Here is a 23,849-nt window from a genome sequence, read left to right as displayed (position 1 = left end):
GCAGAGAGATACAGAATCTGAAGCAGACTCCAGGCTCTGAGCTGTCAGTACAGAGCCCGATGTAGGGCTGGAAATCACAAATGGCAAGATCATGACCTGAGCTAAAGTCAGATGCTTACCTGACTGAGCCACCCAAGCGCACTGAGAGGGAGGGAATCTTAAGCCTGCTCCATGCTCAGCAGGGAGCCTGACTCAGGGCTCCATATAATGACCCTGAGATCATGACCTGAACCAAAATCAAGAGTCAGATGCGTAACTGAGTGAGCCACGCAGGTGCTCTTTATTTATTTTAAAGTGTGAAAACACAGCTTTTATTTAAGAATTTTTAATACTCAACTGAAATGGCCGTGGTTATACCTTGCTTGGGCCACTTGGGAGTGGAATGCCAGGCTGGAGCCCCCCAGCCTCAGTTCCCTCCAGCATTTAAAAATATTTATTTATGCCTCAGACATTATTTTAGCCAATACTTTATCTCAGTGTTTAGAACCAAAATGCCATGATTTTACAAGTACCATGGATTCTTTTCAACTATTTTAATATAGCAAAATAAAGGTTAAGAAAAAGATTAATTTGTGAACATTTGTATTGCTTTGTACTTTGATTGCAGATAGCACAGAACTATGCAAGCTTGCCAGCAGTTTGTAACCGGGATTAGATTGAAGATACTAATAAGCTGGAAAAGTGTAGATAGGAGGTGAGGGGGAGGATGCACCAGGTGCAATCAGACCTGATTGAGCGCATGCTCTTTAGTACCTCCTTACAAGGAAATTAGGTCCTTCGGAAAGTAACTGGTTTTGATAATCTATAGCCACATAGCAAAATGTTCTCAAGCTCTTTGGGTCATTTAGGGATTTTAATTTGTTATACCTTTTATTTTTGTCCTCTGTTATCTTGGAGGATCATATATTTTCTAAATAAATAAGCTAGGGAAAATGATTTCATTATATTTACTGTCTTAAATTCAGTTATCTTATTATGTCGTGACAAACCACCCCAAAGCCTAGGGGCTTAAATGGCACTGTGTTTTTATCCCTCATGGGACTGAGGGGCTCTCGCCCAGGGTCTCCTGTGTGGTCATAGTCCTCCATAGGCCCCACTGCTTTGCATGTTCAAGGTGCCTTCCCTTCTCACCCATCTGATACCTCTGTGCTTCTCTTTCCCACCCCTCCCTCAGCAGACTTGCCCAGACCTTTTATATGGTGGCTCAGGTGACAAGACACGGGAAGCACGGCCTGCTGTCCTCTTAAAGGCCAGAGCCACAGTGCGCACAGCATCATTTATGCTGTGTTCTAGTGGCAAGGAAAGATTCCAGGGGGTAAAGAAACAGACCCCCGGACGATGAGGGCAGTGGCATGTGTGCAGGGAAGGAAGGAGCTGAAGGTACCCAAAGCCCTCATTTCCCGTTTCATCTTGCTTTCCTCCTCAAGCTCATTCTTCCTTCTCTTTTCTCGATTTTTACTTCTTCTTTCTTTTTTTTTTTTTTAGAGAGAGAGAGAGTGAGAGAGATAGAGAGAGAGAGAGAGAACTTGAACCTGTGAGCAGGGGAGGGGCAGAGAGAGGAAGAGAAGAGAGAATCCCAAGCAGGCTCGGCCAAGCAGTGGGGCCCAAAGCAGTGGGGCCCAAACTCACAAGTGGTGAGATCATGTTCCTAGCCAAAACCAAGAGTTGGATGCTTAATCAACTGAGCCACCAACATACCCCTCAATTTTACTTCTTTTCCTTCTAAAAAAAATCTTTATTCATTTTGAGAGAGAGAAAGAGAAGGGCAGAGAGAGAGAGGGGAAACAGAGGAACCAAAGTGGGCTCCATGCTGACTGCAGAGAGCATGATGTGGGGCTCAAACTCACGAACCATGAGATCATGACCTGAGCCAAAGTTGGATGCTTAACCAACTGAGCCACCCAGGTGCTCTTCAATTTTTATTTCTTAATAATTTAGTTAATTCCTTTCTCCCAGGGTAACTCTTTAAAAAAATTTTTTTAACGTTTATTTATTATTGAGAGACAGAGAGACACAGAGCGTGAGCAGGGGAAGGGTACAGAGAGGGGGAGACATAGAATCTGGAGTAGGCTCCAGGCTCTGAGCTGTCAGCACAGCCTGACATGGGGCTCAAACTCACAAACTGTGAGATCTTGACCTCAGCCGAAGTCGGTCGCTTAACCAACTGAGCCACCCAGGAGCCCCTCCCAGGGTAACTCTTTTTAGGTTCTTAATATGTAACCATGTCTCTATCCACTTTTCTTTGTTTTTTTTCCCCCTCTGTAGAGCCATAACATCAATGCCTTTTCAATTCCACCACTTTTTACAGGCTTTCGTGACTGCCCCCATGTACTGTTACAGAGGGTTTTCTTATTGGTTGTTTTAAATTTGGATGTCCCAAGATCACCTTTGCTTCTGAGTCCAATTGCACGTTTAAGTTCCCAAGATCACCCTTAGGTTCCCACGATCACTAGAAAGACTCCTAGAACTCTGCAAGTTGTTGTGCGCACGCTTGTGGTTTGCTACTGGGAGGGATGCAGGCTCAGATCAGCCCAGGGAAGACACGCACCCTTCCAGGCCTGGGAGAGTTCCATGTGCTGAGCTCCATCGTTCTCCCCCAGTGCAGTTATGTGGCCACTCTTATTTCCCCCAGTAACCGTGTTTGAGAACACACATGCAGCATTGCCAGCCAGGGAATTCACTGAGCCTTTGTGGCCAGAGTTTTCACTGAGGCTCAGTCATAGTCTTGGTTGGCCACATGGATATTGTTGACTGCTTGTGTGATTTACCTTAGTCCCCAGTCCTTCCTGAAGTCGAGCGGATAGCACGTGGCCAGAGGTACCCGTGATAAAATCGCATCATTAGTATAGCATGTGTGGAGGGACCCAAAGCCCCAAGGTAAACAAAGATATTTATCAGGCCGAATATTCCAAGGGTCAAGGCCACTTCCCGGGAGCAAGGGCAGAGGCTAGACCACTGTTCAGGAAAGGTTAATTAATCCTTTATTACAGAGCTACTTTATCTCTTTGCTTCTCCATTCCATCTAACGTGTGCCTGCCAGATCAGTCCATCTAACGAATAGTTTTGGCCATGTTACTTTTTACTCAACAACCTATGTGTCTTCTTATTACACTTTTGTCCCTATGTTCCAGAGTTTACATGTGGTTTTGATAATAAATATTCTTTTTTTTGACCCCATAAACCAGTAAAATATCAAAGTGGTCCCAAATTATATAATCACCCTGTGTTTTCCAAACTGGTCTTTACCCCTGCTGTCTTTTCAACCTGCAATGCCCTTGCCCATTCAAAATCTTTGTGGTCTCATTCATGTGCCTCACTATCATAAAGCCTTAATTGCTTAAAATAGATTTATTTGATTTCTCTTTGGATCTATTTCCTTGTACATCTCCATGATACTTGCTGTGATCTGCCTTGCATTGAAGTTATTTTTATACCTGTCTTATTCTCTTTATTAGACAGGAAGCTCCTTCAGAGTAAGGATTGTGCCTTATTCCTCTTCATGTTTTTTTGTGGAGGCCACAATAATGCCTGGAAACCTGAAAGGGACAGAATATGTACAGAATTTCATTCCTGTCTTTTGGAGAAGATCCAACAAATTTAATGTCACAAGAATAAAGTCTCTAAAACAGTGGCTTCTCCACTGTAGTTAAGTGTCAGATGAATGTTATAGATAACAGGCCCTTCCTCCTAAGGTCTGGAGTGGGGTAGTGTGGTTAGGGAGATTCTTGTGAGGATTTAGCTGGTTTTAAAGAACTAAATTTGCATGAGTACATAAAGGTTAGTATTGTGTTCCTGGGTCAGTCTGCAGCACTTGGCACTATGGATAGGTCAGTGATTTGGGGAATCTAACCTAAGGGATCTGGGGGCATCTGGGTGGCTCAGTCAGTTGAGTGTCTGACTCTTTTCTTTTTAATTTTCTTTTATTGTTTATTTATTTTTGAGAGAGAGAGACAGTGTGAACTAGGGAGGGGGAGAGAACTAGGGGGAGAGAGAGAGAGAGAGAGAGGGAGAGAGAGAGAGACACAGAATCTGAAACAGGCTCCAGGCTCTGAGCTGTCAGCACAGAGCCTGATGCTCGAACCCATGAACCATGAGATCATGACCTGAGCCACAGTCGGATGTTTAACCGAGTGTCTGACTCTTGATTTCAGCTCGGGTCATGATCTCACAGTTAGTGGGATCAAGTCCCACCTCTGGCTCCGCAATGCCATCTAGGAGCCTGCTTGAGATTTTCTCTTTCTCTCTTTCTCTCTCTCTGTCCCCCTCCCCAACTCACATTCTCTGTCTCTGTCTCTCTCTCTCTCTCAATAAATAAATAAATAAACTTAAAGGATCTGATTGGATCTTGTTGGTCCCAGTGTGGAAAATAACTGTAAAGACTTCATTTAACTTCTCTCTTCCATATTTAATCCTCTCTCCCTTCCCCAGTCACAAATCCAGTGTGCCTTCATGAAAAGATGCTCAACGTCGCTCCTCATCAGGGAAATACAAATGAAAACCATACTCAGATATCACCTCACGCCAGTCAGAGTGGCCAAAATGAACAAATCAGGAGACTATAGATGCTGGAGAGGATGTGGAGAAACGGGAACCCTCTTGCATTGTTGGTGGGAATGCAAACTCGTGTAGCCACTCTGGAAAACAGTGTGGAGGTTCCTCAAAAAATTAAACATAGACCTACCCTATGACCCAGCAGTAGCACTGCTAGGAATTTACCCAAGGGATACGGGAGTACTGATGCATAGGGGCACTTGCACCCCAATGTTTATAGCAGCACTCTCAACAATAGCCAAATTATGGAAAGAGCCTAAATGTCCATCAACTGATGAATGGATAAAGAAATGGTGGTTTATATACACAATGGAGTACTACATGGCAATGAGAAAGAATGAAATATGGCCCTTTGTAGCAACGTGGATGGAACTGGAGAGTGTTATTCTAAGTGAAATAAGCCATACAGAGAAAGACAGATACCATATGTTTTCACTCTTATGTGGATCCTGAGAAACTTAACAGAAACCCGTGGGGGAGGAGAAGGGAAAAAAAAAAGAGGTTAGAGTGGAAAAGAGCCAAAGCATAAGAGATTCTTAAAAACTGAGAACAAATTGAGGGCTGATGGGGGATGGGAGGGAGGGGAGGGTGGGGGATGGGTATTGAGGAGGGCACCTTTTGGGATGAGCACTGGGTGTTGTATGGAAACCAATTTGACAATAAATTTCAAAAAAAAAAAAAAACAAAAAAGGAACAAATCCAGTGTGCCTTATGCTGAGACAACTCTTAATATATTCATTCATAAAATGAATATATATATAATTATTCAGCATATATTTAATGAACATGTATCTATTAGATACTGTGTCACGTGTTGTATATTTGCTCAATATTTGCTTTTTTGGTGAACAAGAAAGAAATAGCTCTTGTCCTCATTTTCTCCCTTAAAAGAGATGTAAAACACTAAAGCTCCTTTTCTGTTAGTTCAGGTTACTTTCATCTTATTAATTTCCCTAACAGGTCTGTGAAACAGGAGAGCTAAATGGATCAGATCTGCAGTAGCTAATATTAATTGAGCACTTAACTATGTGCTAAGCACTCTATATATTTATTACCTTGATCCTTACAACCCTTTGGGTAGCAACCTAATCCTCGTTACATTATAAATGAAGAAACTGAGGCTGTGTTTCAGCTTTGCCTACTCTAGAGCTTTCACTTTTCACTTCTGTTGGGTGGATTACTGCTAGATTGGGTGAGCTTTGCCACCTATAGCTGCAGTTCTCTATGATCCCACATTGTCATTCTAGCCTAGTGTCAAACATAGCTCGTTTGTGTTAGAAATTGCACTTTAAGTTGTTACTACATCATTGGCTGAATGAATGGATCAAATCCATTACCTGTCCACAGCAGTAATACTTGTCTTTGTTCTTTACAGAGGAGCTTTCTATTGCTTGAATATCGCCTTGGGGGAAAAAAAGAAATAGATGATATTAGAAATATTTTTTTCACCAGCTACAAGTTGCTAAAAAAAAACTGTGCCACTTTGAATTTTCTAATAGTTCATGATAAATACATTAGTTGGTCTGAGTTCAGCAAGTGAATTAAGACTTTTCTCAGCAAGTTGGTTGACATTAAGCTTCTCAAACTTGCAACAAATCACAGGACTCCAGGAAAGTCTGGACTGCTGGTTTGTCAGTGGTAAATTGTTGCACTGTTCTCTAATACAAGAGTATTATGAATGTCAAGTATTTCCATTTATTTATATATAGTTGAAATAATATAGTGTTTGGAGGCCTAGCCATTTTATAAAAGACTGATTTCCTGGGGATGCCTGGGTGGCTCAGTTGGTTAGGCAGCCAACTTTGGCTCAGGTCATGATCTCATGGTTTGTGAGTTCAAGCCCCGCGATGGGCTGTCAGCTCAGAACCCACCCTCTGTCCCCTTCTCTCTCTGCCTTTTCCCCACTTGTTCTCTCTCTCTTTCTCTCTCTCAAAAATAAATAAACATTAAAAAATTAAAAAAAAGACTGATTTCCTGAAGGAAATAAAATGTCCAATTTGGACACAACAATCTAGAATTTTAATTATTTTAATGACTAAGGGTGAGAGTATTACTTTACAAAAAGTCTTACTGTTCTAGCCCCTCTCCCCTAAAGGTCTTTAAAATGCTTCAGTCCACTAGGTACTTCTTCTGAACACTGGCAGGTAAATTTGTGAATGTAGGTGAACACACTGCATTGTGTTTTCTTGTGTAGTTGAAGTGGAGAAATATTTGCTCAAATTGCTTTTTTTCTAATTTAACCAATGTTATCTCAATAGACTAGGTGGAGGGCAGGTTAATAGAATGGCTAAGAGTTGGGCTCTGAAGATAGCATTGGGTTTGAATGTTGCCTTTGCTATGTATAAGCTGTGGAGCACTGGGCAATTTAATATCTCTAAGTGTCAGATTCTTCATCAGTAAAATGGGAACAATAATAATTCCTACCTCATATTGCTTATTGGATTAAACTTGTTTTGTGTTGGGCCTATATGGTAGATGCCCTCTAGCTCTAAAATGCTAATAATTGCTGTTTTATTTATTTTTATTGTAGAAAGTATCAGTTTTCTTTCTTTGTATTTATTTAAAAACAACACGCTTTAAAACAATGAGTGGTCTTGATGATTAGCATTGTTGCTAAATACAAAGTGGCCACTGTAAGGAGGAACTAAAAACGACACAAACAGTGGTCTCTTAACAGGATTGTTTTCAAGATGTTAAACTTGATTCTAGCAGTCAACTCATAAGAATTTTGGATTCATACCTAATTCTTGCTACCAAATGAAAATTTTTTGTCAACTAAAAGTTACTCAAATCTGTGGATTATGGAGCCACACGATCTGGGTTCAAATCTAAACTCCGTTACTTATTTACTGTAGGACTTTGGGCAAATTACTTACTTTCTCTTTTCCTCAGTTTCCTTGTTAAAATGAAGATAATAAAAGTACCAATCTCACAGGGTTGTTAGGTGAGGATAAAAGAGATAATGCTTGTAAAGCTTTTAGAACAGTACCTGGCACGTAGTAAGAACAATATAAGGATTAAGTCTTATTGTTTTATATTGATGGGGGTGCCTGTGTGGCTCAGTAGGTTAAGTATCCAACTTGGGCTCAGGTCATGATCTTGCGGTTCATGGATTTGAGCCCTGCATTGGGCTCTGTGCTGACAGCTCAGAGCCTGGAACCTGTTTCAGATTCTACATCTCCCTCTCTTACTGCTTCTCCCCCACTCATGCTCGCTCGCTCTCTCTCTCTCTCTCAAAAATAAAACATTAAAAAACTTATTAATTTATTTTATATTGATGCTGCTAACAGAGCTAAACTTGATTTTCACCCAACCATAATGATGGATCTGCATTTTAAATGATGGATGGAATAATTATTATTGCAGACGTTGAGTAGTTGGATGTATATGTAAGAAATATGTCAGACATGGAAAAGTCAGAAATTCAAGATCTTCTAGAAAATGAGACATTATTGGGGTGCCTGGGTGACTCAGTCAGTTAAGCATCTGACTGTTGATTTCAGCTCAGGTCATGATCTCATAGTTCGTGAGTTTGAGCCCCACATCAGCTCTGCACTGACAGTGTAGAGCCTGCTTGCGATTCTCTCTCTCTCCCTGTCTCTCTGCCCCTCCTGCTTTCTCTCTCTCTTAATCTCTCAAAATAAATAAATAAACTTAAAAAAAAGAGAAAAAGTCATTATTTAAAAGCAGCTATTTATAAGATTATAAATAATTATAAATAATCTTTTTATTTAGCATTTGTAGCACTATAATAGTCTCCAATACTGCTTTCATAAAACCAGACATGATTTGACCTATATTTTCCTGCTTATTACCTTAAGTGATTATTCAGTCAAAGAACAAGTAAGAGTTGTGTAGGACAGTCTCAAAGTGATTACCATGAACTTCAGAATAATCTTGTTGGAGAACAGTTGCTGAGAATTGAATCATGATTGCCTCTGTGGCCCTGATAGAAATGCTAAGTTTAGTAACCAGTGGTTCTAGAGAAGGTGGGAATCAGTTTAAGGAAATAGGAAGAATTTTGAATTTGACAGCGGAAGTCCTGGGTTTGAGTATTGGTGATGCCACTTATGAACATATAACTCGGGGGAATTAACTTGTCTCTGCTCATTAGGTTCTTCTTTTACAAACTAACAGTGATAATCTCTACCCTGATGTTCTCACAGGATTGTTTTGTAGGCCCAATAGTATAACATGTAGAATCCCTCGCCATGTATGTGATTGTGCTTTCCATTTTAATTAATGTCAAGACAAGACAATGTCAAGAACATTTTTGTTTCTGTATGGAACCTTGGATAAATGACTTGGGCTATGCCAAGAGAAAAGCAGACGGGATATTTTCTGTTTAAATTCTATTCTACAAATTTAAATCTATTAAATTTAAACCATAACTAATTTAACTTAATGTAATTTATTCTAATTTTCTTGAAACACATCACTTTCCCTCACAGCATATGATTTTGACCTGGCTGGCAGAGAAGGAACTTGGGTTGGGGGCTGGATTAAAGGAGAGGAGAGGAGAGGGTCTTGACGTGAAGCTGGTTACCAGAAGAGATGTAAGTAGGTTTTGTTGAACTTTTGTCCTACAAATGATGTTTTAGCAAGACTCTCAGACCTTTTCTGGGGGTGAGAATAAGGGAAAAGATAGTAGGACCAGTATATTTCCTAGTACAGAGAGGATTGGGACAGGCAGCATCTGGGGTTTCTGTTAGGAAGAAGGCAGAAATCTGGCCCATGAAGGAGCTCTCACTGAAGAGGATGGAGCTCATGTAGAGATAGAGTGTGGTCTGGATAATTACGTTCTAGGAAGAACTAGGGTCAACTGTGAGGTTTTTTGAAACTGCAACTTTCTTTTTATCTGCATTTTTTATTTCCTGCCAGTTGTCCAGCAATTGCTAAAGTTAAACTTCCCTAGAGCTGAAAGACATGTATTTAGGGGCACCTGGGTGGCTCAGTTGGTTAAGCGTCCGACTTCAGTTCAGGTCATGATCTCATGGACTGTGAGTTTGAGCCCAGCATCAGGCTCTCTGCTATCAGCTCAGAGTCTTCTTTGGATTCTCTGTCCCCCTCTCTCATTGCCCCTCCTTCATTCATTCTCTCTCTCTCTCTCTCTCTCCACTCTCTCTCAAAAATAAATAAGCATTAAAAAAAAAAAAAGAAAGACATGTATTTATTTTGGGTCAGGCCAATAGAAGGAAAACTTGTCTTTCTGAAATGCAGTGGAACAGAGGGAGGGGAAAACTTGAGATCAGAGCTTGGCTGAAAAGGAAAACAGATGGGCCAAATTTTATTTATATTTGGCATTTGCTCTAAAGGCACATTCAGCCCTTATGGGTCTAAGGAGAAGGAGGACGTCAGGAGATGCCACTTAAACCCTCTTTTCTGGCTTTGTCCTTCTGCTCTACTTTCTACCACCATCTCCGTCTCATCTGCTAACTCCCAATCCTCTTCCTTGAAGAGCTTCTGTTTTGCTTTAAACAACCCCTTTCTACCCTTAGGTGGCCCAAAACAATAGATGTTCTTTCTTCTCTCTGCTTGGGGGATATCTAGGGAGGATTTCCAGCCATGTCTTTGGTATATCCTACTAGATTCTCTGTACCATACACATGCTGATGAATACTGAAATATTTCTACAGGTAATAACTGATGATCTACATTTCTTCAGATCAGCTGAGAAATTAGCCATCCTTTATTTATTATATTATTTTTATAAGAAGATGTTTTATAAGATCTAAATGAATTTTTATGGCTAAGTTTGGAACAAAACAAATAGCTGGCTTGAAGACTGACTATATTACAGGGTGATAGCATTGTTGCAATGGAAAATAAAAAAAACAATGGAATCAGACAACTTGGGTGTGTATTCAGACTCCATGTGCTGGCTGTATGACTTTGGGCAGCTCATGTTACCTCTTTAAAATTCATTTTCCTATGTGGGATTGAAATAAAAATAATGTCAAAAAAACAGTAATATAAAGACTTCAGTGTTACAAAGACTATGTGCCTTAAACCCATAGCCAACAACAAACTCAATGATGAGACTCTAGAATCTTTAGTATTTTAATTAGTTAAAAGACAAGGATGTCTTACCATTACTTTAAAAAATTTTTTTTCATTGTTTATTTTTGAGAGAGAGAGAGAGAGAGAGAGAGAGAGCAAGTGGGAGAGGGGCAGAGAGAGAGGGAGACACAGAATACAAAGCAGGCTCCAGGCTCTGAGCTGTCAGCAGAGTTCGATGCAGGGCTTGAACCCACGAAGCACGGGATCAGGACCTGAGCTGCAGTCAGCCATCCAACCAACTAAGCCACCCAAGCACCCAACTTAAAAAAATTTTTTTTTCAATGTTTATTTTTGAGAGAGAGAGAGAGACAGACAGACAGACAGAGTGCGAGTGGGGGAGGGACAGAGAGAGAGGGAGACACAGAATTGGAAGCTGGCTCCAGGTTCTGAGCTGTCAGCACAGAGCCCGACGCGGGGCTCAAACTCACGAGCTATGAGATCATGACCTGAGCCGATGTCAGATGCTTAGCCGACTGAGCCACCCAGGCGCCCTCAGGCACCCAAACTTTTAAGCATTGATTTGGAAGTTTGGGCCTATGTAATAGCATGTACCAAAAAGCAAGTGTGCAAGAGATGGTTGTGGAAAGAAAAGACCATCCCGCATAACTGAAATGAAGAGTGAGTTGGGGCTATCTATGTACAAACAGGTGAGAACAGCCAAGGCAATTTTGATAAAATAATTGCAGATACTTTTCCTACCAAATATTATGTGTAACATCAAGTTTACACTGTGAGCACAAGAATAGACAGATGGTAAGAGGAAGACAAATAAATAGACTGTCCTGAATGTGGTGTCCAGCCATTGACTTACTGAGCGTATATGCTGTGGTAGGCCCTGAACTAAGGGCTTTTTGTAAATTATCTAATTTAATCCTTACAACAAAACTGTGAGATGGATGTTGTGATCTCCATTTTACAACTAAGGAAACTAAAGTTTAAGGAAGTTAAGGGGTGCCTGGGTAGTTCAGTTGGTTTGACTTCACCTAAGGTCATGATCTCACAGCCTGTGAATTCAAGCTCCGCATTGGGCTCTGTGCTGTCAGCACGGAGCCTGCTTGGGATTCTCTGTCCCCCTCTCTCTCTAACTTTCTCTCTCTCAAAAATAAAAATAAATAAAAATAAAAAGTTAAAAAAACTTACCCAGGTGCCAAAGCTGACGTTAGAGCAAATATTATACCTCAAAGCAATTGCTCTCAAACTGAATCTTACACAAATGAACCATGAAGGAGTGAGTGATTTTACCAGTGGTTTTGGGAAAAAGACAAGGGAGGTTGTCAGAAATTACGTTAAGTACTCACATCACAGTATACCTACAAAAATTCTATCCAGATTGAAGAAAAAGGCCAAGGGTAAAAGGTGGTGGCCAGGAATTAGAGGGCAAGTAAAAGAAATAGAAATAGCTATTTAATTGCAACTGGACTAGGGAAGAACTTTCCAAGCATGGAAACCACAGAAGAAACCACAGAAGAGATGATTGATATGTTTGACTACATAAAATTTAAAATTCTGCACATCAAAAACTATTAGAAACCAAACCCAAATGCAAATAACAGACTAGGAAGGCCAATGAAAATATACAACTAAGATACACAAATGACTAATCTCTTTATCGTACAAAGAGCTCTTACAAATCAATAAGAAACCCACAAATTTCCTAAGTAAAAATGGTCAAAGGCAATAAATAGGAGAATTACCATGAATTTTTAAAATTGCTCAGAAGCACTAACAAGAAGAAAACAACTAAAAGTAGAAGTAGACACCATTTTCACTATGAAATAAAAAACATTTTATGAAATTGTTAAGATATTTGTGAGAAATTTGAGAAATAGGACCTGAGATACACTGCTAATTGTCTTTTTGGTGGGCAGTCTATAGGCATATCTCAGAGTTACTGTGGGTTTGGTTCCACACCACCACAATAAAGTGAATATTGCAATAAAACATGTGATTTTTTTGTTTCCCATTGTGTATAGAAGTTATGTTTACACTGTACTGTAGTCTCTTAAGTGTATAACAGCATTATGTTAAAAAATATACATACCTTAGTTAAAAAGCAATCTGAGCTTGCCAGGAGTCGTACTCTTTTTTGCTGGTGGAGGGTCTTGCTCATTGTTATGGATGCTGCTGGACCAGGGTGGTGGTTGCTGAAGGTTGGGGTGACGGTGGCAATTTCTTAAAATAAGACAGCAGTGAAGTCTGCCACATTGGTCGACTCTTCCTTTCACGAACGATTTCTCTGTAGCATGCGAAGCTGTTTGACAGCATTTTACCCGCAGTAGAACTTCTTTCAAAATTGGAGTCAATTCTTTCAAACCCTGCCACTGCTTTATCAACTAGTTTATGGTTTATTCTAAATCCTTTTTGTCATTTCAACAATCATCACAGCATCTCCAACAGGAGTAGATTCCATCTCAAGAAACCACTTTCTTTGCTGATCCAAAAAAAGCAACTCCTCATCTGTTCAAGTTTTATCATGAAATTATAGCAATTCAGTTACATCTTCAGACTCCACTTCTAATTTTAGTTCTCTTGCTGTTTCCATCACACCTGCAGTGACTTCCTCCACTGAAGTCTTGAACCCCCCCAAAGTTCTTCATGGGGGCTGGAATCCCCCTCTACCAAACTCCTGTGGGTATTGATATTTTGACCTCTTTCCATGACTCAGGAATGTTCTGAATGGCATCTAGAATGGTGAATCCTTTCTAGAAGGTTTTGCATCGACTTTGCCCAGATCCATCAGAGTAATCCCTATTGTATCTATGGCAGCTATCGGCTTATGAAATGTATTTCTTTCTTTTTTTTTTTTAGTGGTTTTATTTCTTTATAAGACTTTATTTTTTTAAAATATAATTTATTGTCAAATTGGCTTACATACAATACCCAGTGCTCATCCCAACCAGTGCCCCTCTCAATGCCCATTATCCATTTTCACCTCTCCCCACACCCCCATCCACCCTCAGTTTGTTCTCTGTATTTAAGAGTCTCTTATGGTTTGCCTCCCTCCCTCTCTGTTTGTAACTATTTTTTCCCCTTCCCTTCCCCTATGGTCTTCTGTTAAGTTTCTCAAGATCCACATATGAGTGAAAATGTATGGTATCTGTCTTTCTCTTAGTGACTTATTTCACTTAGCATAATACCCTCCAGTCTCATCCACATTGCTGCAAATGGCAGGATTTCATTCTTTCTCATTGCCAAGTAGTATTCTATTTATATGTAAACCACATCTTCTTTCTCCATTCATCAGTTGATGGACATTTAGGCTCTTCCATAATTTGGCTATTGTTGAAAGCGCTGCTATAAACATTGGGGTACATGTGCCCCTATGCATCAGCACTCCTGTATCCCTTGGGTAAATTCTTAGTAGTGCTGTTGCTGGGTCATAGGGTAGTTCTATTTTTAATTTTTTTTTTTTTTTTAAATTTTTTTTTTCAACGTTTATTTTTGGGACAGAGAGAGACAGAGCATGAACGGGGGAGGGGCAGAGAGAGAAGGAGACACAGAATCGGAAACAGGCTCCAGGCTCTGAGCCATCAGCCCAGAGCCTGACGCGGGGCTCGAACTCACGGACCGCGAGATCGTGACCTGGCTGAAGTCGGACGCTTAACCGACTGCGCCACCCAGGCGCCCCTCTATTTTTAATTTTTTGAGGAACCTCCATGCTGTTTTCCAGAGTGGCTGCACGAGTTTGCATTCCCACCAACAGTTCAAGAGGGTTCTGATTCTCCACATCCTTGCCAGCATCTGTAGTTTTCCTGAGTTGTTCGTTTTAGCCACTCTGACCAGTGTGACGTTGTATCTCAGTGTGGCTTTGATTTGTATTTCCCTGATGATGGGTGATGTTGAGCATTTTCATGTGTCTGTTGGCCATCTGGATGTCTTCTTTAGAAAAGTGTCTATTATGAAATGTATTTCTTAAATAATAAAAGTTTTAAGTCAAGATCCATGAACTGCAAAATGGATGTTGCATTAGCGGGCTTGAAACTAAGATGGATCTCGTTTTACATCTCCATCAGATATCTTGGGTGACCAGGTACATTGTCAATAAACAGTAATATTTTGAAAGGAATCTTTTTTACTGAGCAGATCTCAACTGTGGGCTTAAAATATTCAGTAAACCATGTTGTAAACGTATGTGCTGTCATCCAAGCTTTGTTTTTCTGCTTATAGAGCACATACAGAGAAAATTTAGGGTAATTCTTAAGGGCCTCAGATTTTCAGAATGGTCAGTGAGCACTGGGTTCAACTTCAAGTCACCAGCTGTGTTAGCCTCCAGCAAGAGAGTCAACTTGTTAGTGAAAGCTTTGAAGCCAAGCCTTGACTTCTGTATGGCTCTGTGAGTCCTAGATGACCTCTTCTTCCACTAGAAGGCTGTTTTGTCTACAATGAAAATCTGCTTTTTAGTGTGGCCACCTTTATTAATTATCTTAGCAGAATCCTCTGGATAACTTACTGCAGCTTCTACATCAGCACTTAACTGCTTCACCTTATACTTTTATGTTTTGGAGACAGGTTTCTTTAAACATGGAGATTTCCTTAAGCCTTATGAACCCACCTTTGCTAGCTTCAGACTTTTCATCTGCAGCTTCCTCATTTCTCTCAGTCTTTATAGAATTGAAGAGAGTTAGGGCCTTGCTTTGGATTGGGCTTTGGCTTAAGGGAATGTTGTGACTGGTTTGATCTCATGTCCAGACCACTCAAACTTTCTTCATATTAGCGATGAGGCTGTTTTGCTTTTTGATCATTTGTGTATTCACTTTGAATTTCCTTCAATAACTTTTCCTTTGCATTCACAACTTGGTTAACTGGTACAAGAAGCCTAGCTTTCAGCCAATTTCAGCTTTTGAACATGCCTTCTTCACTTAGCTTTATCATTTCTAGGTTTTGATTTGCAGTGAGAGACATGCAACTCTTCCCTTTACTTGAAACACTTAGAGGCCATTTTAGGGTTATTAGTTCGCCTGATTTCAGTACTGCTGTTACTTAGGGAGTAGGGAGGCCTGAAGAGAGGGGGAGAGATGGAGGTCTTAGGGGGCAGGGAGGATGGTTTGCAGAACAGTTAGCAAACACACAACATTTATCAACTTAGTTACTGTTTTATATTGGACAAGGTCATAGTGCCCCCAAATTACTGATCACAGACCACTCTGACAAATATACTAATAATGAAAAAGTTGTGAGCGTTATAAAAATGTGACATTCAGTCAAAAAATGGACAAATGCCATTGGAAAAAATGGTGCCAATAGAACTTACTCGAGGCAAGTTGCCACAAACCTTCAATTTGTAAACAAATGCAGTATCTGCAACACCATAAATGGAAATGTGCCAGTATAGATTTTTGTTCTTTTGGTCTATAAGCTGTGGGCAAGTGCCATGGAAAAAGCGTATGCCTTTTCTTCAGAAATTCTATTTTGGTGAATTTCTTTTAAGGAAACTGGCAGCTATAATGTTAAGATTTTCTTACAAGGATATTATTGCAATGTTAGATGTACCCAGGTAAATAGAAAAACAACACAACTTAAACAAGAAATATCAGGAAATGTTTAACAAATAGTGTCATGTGAATATGAAGATGTAACTTTTTTTTTTTTGAAGGGAGGGGAGGGGCAGAATCCCAAACAGGCTCCATGCCCAGTGCAGAGTGCCATGTAGGGCTTAATCTCACAACTATGAGATCATTACCTGAGCCAAAATCGAGTTGGATGCTTAACCAATTGAGCCACCCAGTTGTCCCAAAATGTAACCATTAAGACTGTGTTTTTAAAGACTGTTATTGGTAAAAGTGATTTGCTGTTGAGGGAAAAAGGCAAGACACACCCTATCTGTGGTATAGTCCCAATGTTGTTTAAAAAGCTCTGTGTGTGTATGCTTGGGAATATTGAAAGGGAGCAACAGAAGATATAAATTCCATTCTAAATTGTGTGTACATTGGTTTTTACTTTCTGCATTGTGCATATTTTCTACAATAAATGCATATTGCTTTTATGATTATAAAAAAGCTATTAAATTTACTTTTAGAAGTTGTTGTGCAGATTAAATAAGAAAATATGGCCAAAGTAAGGTTTTAGAAATATTCATTTCCTGGAGGCACCTGGGTGACTCAGTCAGTTAAGCATCCGACTTTGGCTCACGTCATGATCTCACAGTTCATGAGTTCAAGCCCTGCGTTGGGCTCTGTGCTGACAGTTAAGAGCTTGGAGCCTGCTTTGGATTCTGTGTCTCCTTCTCTCTCTGCCCCTCCCTGCTTGCACTCTGTCTCTCGCTCTCTCAAAAATAAATAAACATTAAAAAAATCTTTTTAGAAATGTTCATTTCCTGTTTTCCTTTATTGGACACAGATAGGAATTTCAAATTTCAGATTTAATTCTTTGTGATTTGAGAGTGAATTTTTAAAAGTTGAGAAGACTAAACTCCTGAGGCATCCATTTGTGTAGCTTTTGGTACAGTTAACTAATGCAAGCAAGCATCACTACAGCTAAAGGTGCAAAGTACTGTGTTCGTCTCTTCACATTCTATAGATTTAATCTATGCCAGTTGGAATAATTTGCATCTTGCACATATTATTATATCCTCATAGGGAATGAGCTAAATTCATTTTCTCATGGCAGGATAAAGTTAGCACTTTGTAAAAGCAGAAAGTCAGCCTTCTCCTTCATCTGGCAGCGCCTGCACTCAGAATAGGTCTGTAGTTCTCTCTTTTGAGGCTGCCATTGTCTTACTGGAACCATGTCATCTCTTGCATATCCGGCGTTTGGCTTTTCTTTGTCTTGCTATTCTGGCCCTTGGTAAACAATATTTGGGATAATGAAGTTTGAGAGAGAAAATGGGTTTCTCTTAATAGCTGTGAAGAAAAATGATGTGGGGAATGTGTTTTACGGTGCCAAAATCTTCACATAAGCAAGACTGTTTTCGCAGTCTATTGTTACACTGTTGAAATTGTATCTCATGGGCATATTCCCTTCATGTTCAGGTTCACACTTTTTATGTATTTGACACAATTTTGTTTTTAAAAATTCTATCCAGATTATCGATGCCTTTGATTTGGTATGCACACTTCAGAGTTTTTCTTCATTGCACTAGTTATGTGAACATTTCCTACAGGCTCCTTTTTTCACTGTGCACCATCACCTTTCCTCTGTTTTGCTTTGCATTTTAAGGCACTTCCGGTGTTTTTAAGTCCATTAATAATAATCATTTGAAGGGGCGTCTGGGTGGCTCAGTCTGTTGGGTGTCTGACTCTTGATTTTGGTCAGGTCATGACCTCATGGTTCCTGAGTTTGAACCCCGTGTTGGGGCTCTGCTCTGGTAGCACAGAGCCTGCTTGGGATTCTTGGTCTTTCCATCTCTCTTTCTTTCTCTCTCTCTCTCTCTCTCTCTCTCTCTGCCCCTCTCCTGCTCACACACACATACCTATTCTCTCTCTCTCTCTTAAAAAATAAATAAACATTAAAAACAAATAACTGTTTGTAAACTGTTGTCATGGTAAATATCTAAAATTCTTTCATGTTTGCTAAAATTTGTTTCTTTGTTTCTAGGGTGACTATGGATCCTACTATTCCCGAAGCTCCAGAAAGGTAAAGAAAGTTAAGATGGAACTCAATAGATATTTTATTTTTGGTTTCCCTTTTTTGTCATAATTATAAACATGGACTGAAAGAATTATTTATATAGGATGAGGTTTTGTAACCTTTTAAAAATTTAATTTTTAAAAAATGTTTTATTTATTTTTGAGAGAAAAAAACAATGTGAGCAGGGGAGGGGCAGAGAGACGAAGACACAGAATCTGAAGACAGGCTCCAGGCTCTGAGCTGTCAGCACAGAGTCCGATGCGGGGCTTGAACTGATGGACCATGGGATCATGATCTGAACCAAAGTCGGACACCTAACTGATTGAGCCACCCAGGCACCCCTAAAAATTTAAATCAGAGAACAGTTTAAAAGTTTTTTTAGTTTTTGACTCATGGAGCCACCTGGTCACCTGGACACGTGCTCATGGTAGAATGGTACCTTGGGAGTGTTACCTATGTTCCACATCTGGTCCTCAGCTGTACGATTGGAGGTTTGATTTTATGACATCCAAGAGTGGCCCTATCCCCAGGAGACTGATGCAGCATCAATTTCTCCATTTATAATGCCATGAAAATCAAATGCTTGGCTTGCCTCATTAGTACATTCTCTGTTTGAAAAGCCTGAATAGAGATTTAATTATGATCAGATGCTGCTCAATCTGGAATTAGGAGAGCCAGTTTGATGATTTTAATAGTGCAAGTCTTTTAGCCATGATACCCCAGTGCCCCATCTTACCTTGAGGAGTGTTCTGCCCAGTGGGCCTTGTAGGCTGCCTTTCCTCTATACAGCGATGGGTAAATGATACAACTCTCCCCCTCTCCCTTTCCCACCTCCCTGGACTTGCCGCCACTCATCTTTCTATATGCTTAACATCCACTTTCTTTCATCTTTTAGTCTGGGTAATATCTGTTCTCTGCAACAGGCAGGCTAAGGAAAGGGTTAGGACTGGTTGTATTTGAATACCAATTCTACCTGGTTCCATGTTCTTGGACAAGGTACTGAGTCACTCTGTGCTTCAACTTCCTCAATGTGAAGATAGATTAGTAATGGTACCTATCTCATAGGTTTGTTGTGAGGAGACCATTTCATTCAGTGGTACAATAAGAGCTAAAAAAGTCAAATGATATAATTCATGTTATTATAGCTTATTGTTTTTTCTGAGGTGACTACTGCACTCATATGTATAGATTTTATTAGGGTGAATTATGCAAAATTGCCATTTTGGTATGTCAAAAATTGTCTAACAACAGCTACTTCCTTTGGCTAAACCCAATAACATTAACTTTTAAATCTTTTTCCTATTTATGGAACCTTTAGTTATTTTACTGCTTTAACACATATCATTTACCCTTATTCTTTGAAATATTCACTTGCATCATCTTCCTTAAATGATGTTATTTTGTTGTTGATATTCAGTGAAATGGTAGAGTAATACTGATTTTTTGTTGTGAACTACTCATAAGAATGATAACATAGTCTTTTTAGATTTTTACATTGGTTCAGTAGATATTTCTTCCCATCATATCACCAGCCTTACAAGATGTTGTCATGTTGCTGGTCAGTGTTATTTGTGTCACTGATAATAAACTAAGACTCATCTGAATCCTACTGTTAATTCCTTCTTACCCATGTATGTTATGTCTCACCTCTTAAAGAACTTTTGTATTTTGGGGGTGTATTTTCTTTTCCAGTAATTTTAAGGGGCAAAAGTATAATTATATTCATTTTCTAAAGTTAAAAAATTGAATTATATGTTGAATAATTAGACCAAGAGTACAGATTTAGTTAGTAATCTAGTTAGTTGAACAGAGATCTTCATAATTTCAAAGCTAAGATGGGCTTTTATAGGTCTTACCCAAAACTCTCATTTTGTATTTTTGAGTAAATAAAAACCATAAGAGGCTGTCTGAAATAATAATGGCAGAATCAGAAAAAAAAAGGGGTATCCTTTAGTTTTCCCCATTCCCTCTATATTTCTAGGGTCCTGTTTTTGCTCAGAATCATTCTTTGACCACATTTTAGAGTTTTAAATCCAGCGTAGTTAATAATCGATACCAATTTTGGAATGAATGGAACATGAATTTCAGCACTACTCTGGATGAGAACAAATATATATGTTGTCATGTGTCAACATTGAAATATTTTAGTTTTTCTTAAATATTATATGAGCATGAAACAACCATTCAAGTGTGGATTTAGGACTTTCTTGTTCTGTTCTGCTAATAATGTATTTGTGCCCAAACCAAATGTAGCTATGTCTTATATGTGGTTTAAATGCTGTCTTTACTGAAGAATTGACTTTGTACTGTGATGTCAGAAGACATGAGGCATTGGCATTCCTAGGCTGAAATAAATGATTTCTCTAGAGACTTCAATACCACCAGGAATTCACCAGTTCGGTGAGTCAATAAATCTGAATAGGGCAAAAAGAGACTGGGAGTTGATGCTTTTTTTTATCCAAAGTGAAGGATTTCTGCTGCTTTACAGTTCTGGTATCTTGGGAATGTCTTTTGTGGCCTCTGTCTGATTTGGGTATAAACTCAACTGCCTTGGTTCTTTGGAACCCACAGTGGCCAATCAGCTCAGTTTGCCTCCATTCTCTCTTGTCACAGTTTCAAAGAACACACCAGAAGTCAGAGATCTGAACTCTAAAGAGGGCCCTTGCTGCTTGGCACCTACTCCAGTTTCTCATCTCCAGTCATTTAATGGTCCAACCCACTTTGCCGGCAAGGGAATGTCTGGGGCCTCAGGAGGCAACACAGAATCCTTTTTCAGAATTTTTGTTATTGAATCCTCTCACCTACTTAAAATATTAAAGTCCTCCTGGGATTAGAGACTGAGGAGGTATGATTTCATAGTGCACAAATTGAAGGGGTAGCTTGGATGAATTCTGAATTTAATAAGAAGATGATCAATAAAAATGAAAGGAAACCCAATTATTATGTTTTGATATCTGATTCTTTCTTTGTTTTCCCCCACCACTTTGATTATGTGTTTTTATAGAATGTGAATTGAATGGCAGCATTTAAGAAACCAAGGTCACTTTTTGAGTCTCGTATACCAAAGACTTGCCTAGGCAAGCCTTTGATTTAGATGTTTGTAAATGTGACTTGACATCTGTAGATAGGTGTGCTGTCAGAACATTCGATTTGCTTAATAGAAAAGATGAAGGAAAGCATGAGCCTCTGTGATAGAATTCTTTTGTCTTTGAACTCTGGAATATGAGTAATCAGGAACAATGCTGCATCGTGTCAGGCGAAGTCTGAATCCTGATGACACAATTCTAAGAACTGTCAGAATTGACTTATGCCCAATTTAAGGGTATGGGTTACAAAGAGGCTGACTAAAAATACTTGGATATTTGCTGTTGCTTGCCAAAGTTTGTTTTCATTTTACATTCAGAACAAATCAGAGCTACCACAGTGCAGGCACGATGCTGCCCTGAAGGTCTTTACGTGGGGAGACTGGCTTATACCAGGTTCAGATGTGACAGTGTGCTGGCCACATCCACTGTCATTTCACTTAGCCTCAGGACTGATCTGATAGCTTGGACATGGCTTTCCTCTCTGCTCCTTCAAATGGGCCCCTTACTGAAGGTGTGTGGTCAGTAGGAAGAAAAGACTCCCGTTTTCATTTGGGAATATCAGTCCTTTAACACTTTTTCATGACATTTAAGGAATATATGTTTGCTTTGATTTCTATTCGAAAGAGAATAATGTTATTGTATGCCTTAAAAAAAATGTGTTAGGAATGCAAGTAAGAGTATGTGAGTGTGTGTAAAAAAGAGAGAGAGAGAGGGAGTGAGTGAGTTGGGATTTGGAAGACTAAAAAATATCACATAGAATATCTATGAAAGTATATAGTTTGCTATATTAGAAATCATCTTACGAATGACAAGTTATTGTTAGTTCACTAATGTAGAGTTGTCACATGTAAGCAACTGGCACCAACTTTGAACCCACAAGCTTAGCATCCTGGCTTAGTAGACCAAAAGATTCATATATGACCAGATATTGTCACTCTCATGCTCTCACAAAATGCTACTATCCTCCCGCTCATGAGAAAATAGAATTTTTCAATTGATCCTCTATTTTTCAGTATGATTACAAAGTTGTTTAAAATTTTAGAAATGAAGTCTGATATCACAGTATTTTCTCCCAGACATCTTTTGCTGTTTATTGCTTGACATCTTCTTTTGGAAATTGTCTCTCCATGTCTTTGGGCATTATTTTATCAGGGTATTCATATTTTCCTCATCAATTTATACAAGTTTTTTATGCATTAATATTATTTGTCCTTTAGCTCCATTTTGGGGGCAAATATTTCTGTAGAGTTCCTTTGACTTTTATTTCCCTTTATATTATGTTTAGCTTGCACAGTTTAATTTAAAAGTTTAGTAAACAAACACTATTTGTGGTGGAACCGTTAACCGTAGACTTGTTTTCAAATATGGTAATTTTTAGAAAACATGTTTGGGCACAGTTTCAGATCATATTTTTTATATGAAAACCAAAAATCAAAAGGTGGTAAATATGGCTGAGGTGAGAGTCATGTTGGGGGCTTTGAATTTTCAGCTAAGGAGATCAATCTAGAATAGACATGCTTCATATTAAATTGGATACAATTGTGGACCACAGTATGATAAGGGATCAGTATATGTTAATCTCCTTGAAGCAGTGGAGGAGATGCCAAACTGTGGGACACTGTCATATTATTTCACTGTGGCGGTGGTGGTGGTGTTAACTCTCAAGAAAGTCCCTTTTGTGACAGAATTAAAAAAAAATTAAGTTTATTTATTTTGAGAGAGAGAGAGAGAAAGAGAGAGATCAAGTGTGGAAGGGGCGGAGAGAGAGAGAGAGAGAGAGAGGATCCCAAGCAGGTTCCACGCTGTCAGTGCAGAGCCTGACGCAGGGCTTGAACCCACAAACCGTGAGATCATGACCTGAGCCGAGATCAAGAATCAGACACTTAACTGGTGGAACCACCCAGGTACCCCATGTGACAGACTTTCTAATGGATTTATCTATAACACATTTAAATCCATGATCATATCTGAAAGGTTTCATATGTTCACATATGAAACTGAACTGTCTTCACTGAGTCTCTAGAACTCAAATTAGTACCCTGGAATTCCAAGGTGAATTCTTGTTCTACAGTTCTCATCTTTATGATGAAAAAGGGACCCTAACCTGGGTAATGTTATGGTTTCTGCTTCCAAACCATCTCCTTCTGGAGGGCGGGATACCTAGTGGTTGGTATCTAGCAAGCTACTTGCTAGTTGGTCAAGCAAGTCACTTGACTGCTATATTCCTCAGTTTTCTCATTTCTAAAGGCCCATAATAATAAGTACTTACCTCGTAGAGTTTTTATGAAAATAAAATGAGAATACACCTTTTCCCCAAAGTTACTGCTCCATTGTATGTGTTTGATACAATGTGAAATTCACCACCAGCAACATTAAGATGCCCCTTCTCCTTTCCTTTTCCTCAGTTGATGATACTCTACACCATCTTCCATGTAGTAGGTTTTGAGAAACTGAGGCTAAAACCCAGAAAACTATGAGGACGTAAACATTTTAATAGTGTAGTAATAAAGCAGGAGAGAAGAAATTGGTGATGGAGCCAGGGAACGATGCTTTAAAATCCCATTTCAAAATGGTCAGTTTCTTCCC

General features: G+C 39.4%; 1 protein-coding gene across 1 annotated transcript in view; it reads left to right on the top strand.

The window, feature by feature from the left end:
* Positions 1-23,849, top strand: part of ANK3 (ankyrin 3) — a 697,552-nt gene that overhangs the window by 105,668 nt on the left and 568,035 nt on the right. The window contains exon 2 of the mRNA XM_043596402.1: positions 18,145-18,183. Within this exon, the coding sequence (XP_043452337.1) occupies positions 18,145-18,183 (39 nt within the window). The remainder of the gene's footprint in view (positions 1-18,144; positions 18,184-23,849) is intronic.

This window comes from Prionailurus bengalensis, chromosome D2 (assembly GCF_016509475.1).
Source record: "Prionailurus bengalensis isolate Pbe53 chromosome D2, Fcat_Pben_1.1_paternal_pri, whole genome shotgun sequence".
Classification (NCBI taxonomy): domain Eukaryota; kingdom Metazoa; phylum Chordata; class Mammalia; order Carnivora; family Felidae; genus Prionailurus; species Prionailurus bengalensis.
The sequence above is the reverse complement of the archived record's forward strand: the minus strand, read 5'-3'. Positions and strand labels throughout refer to the sequence as shown.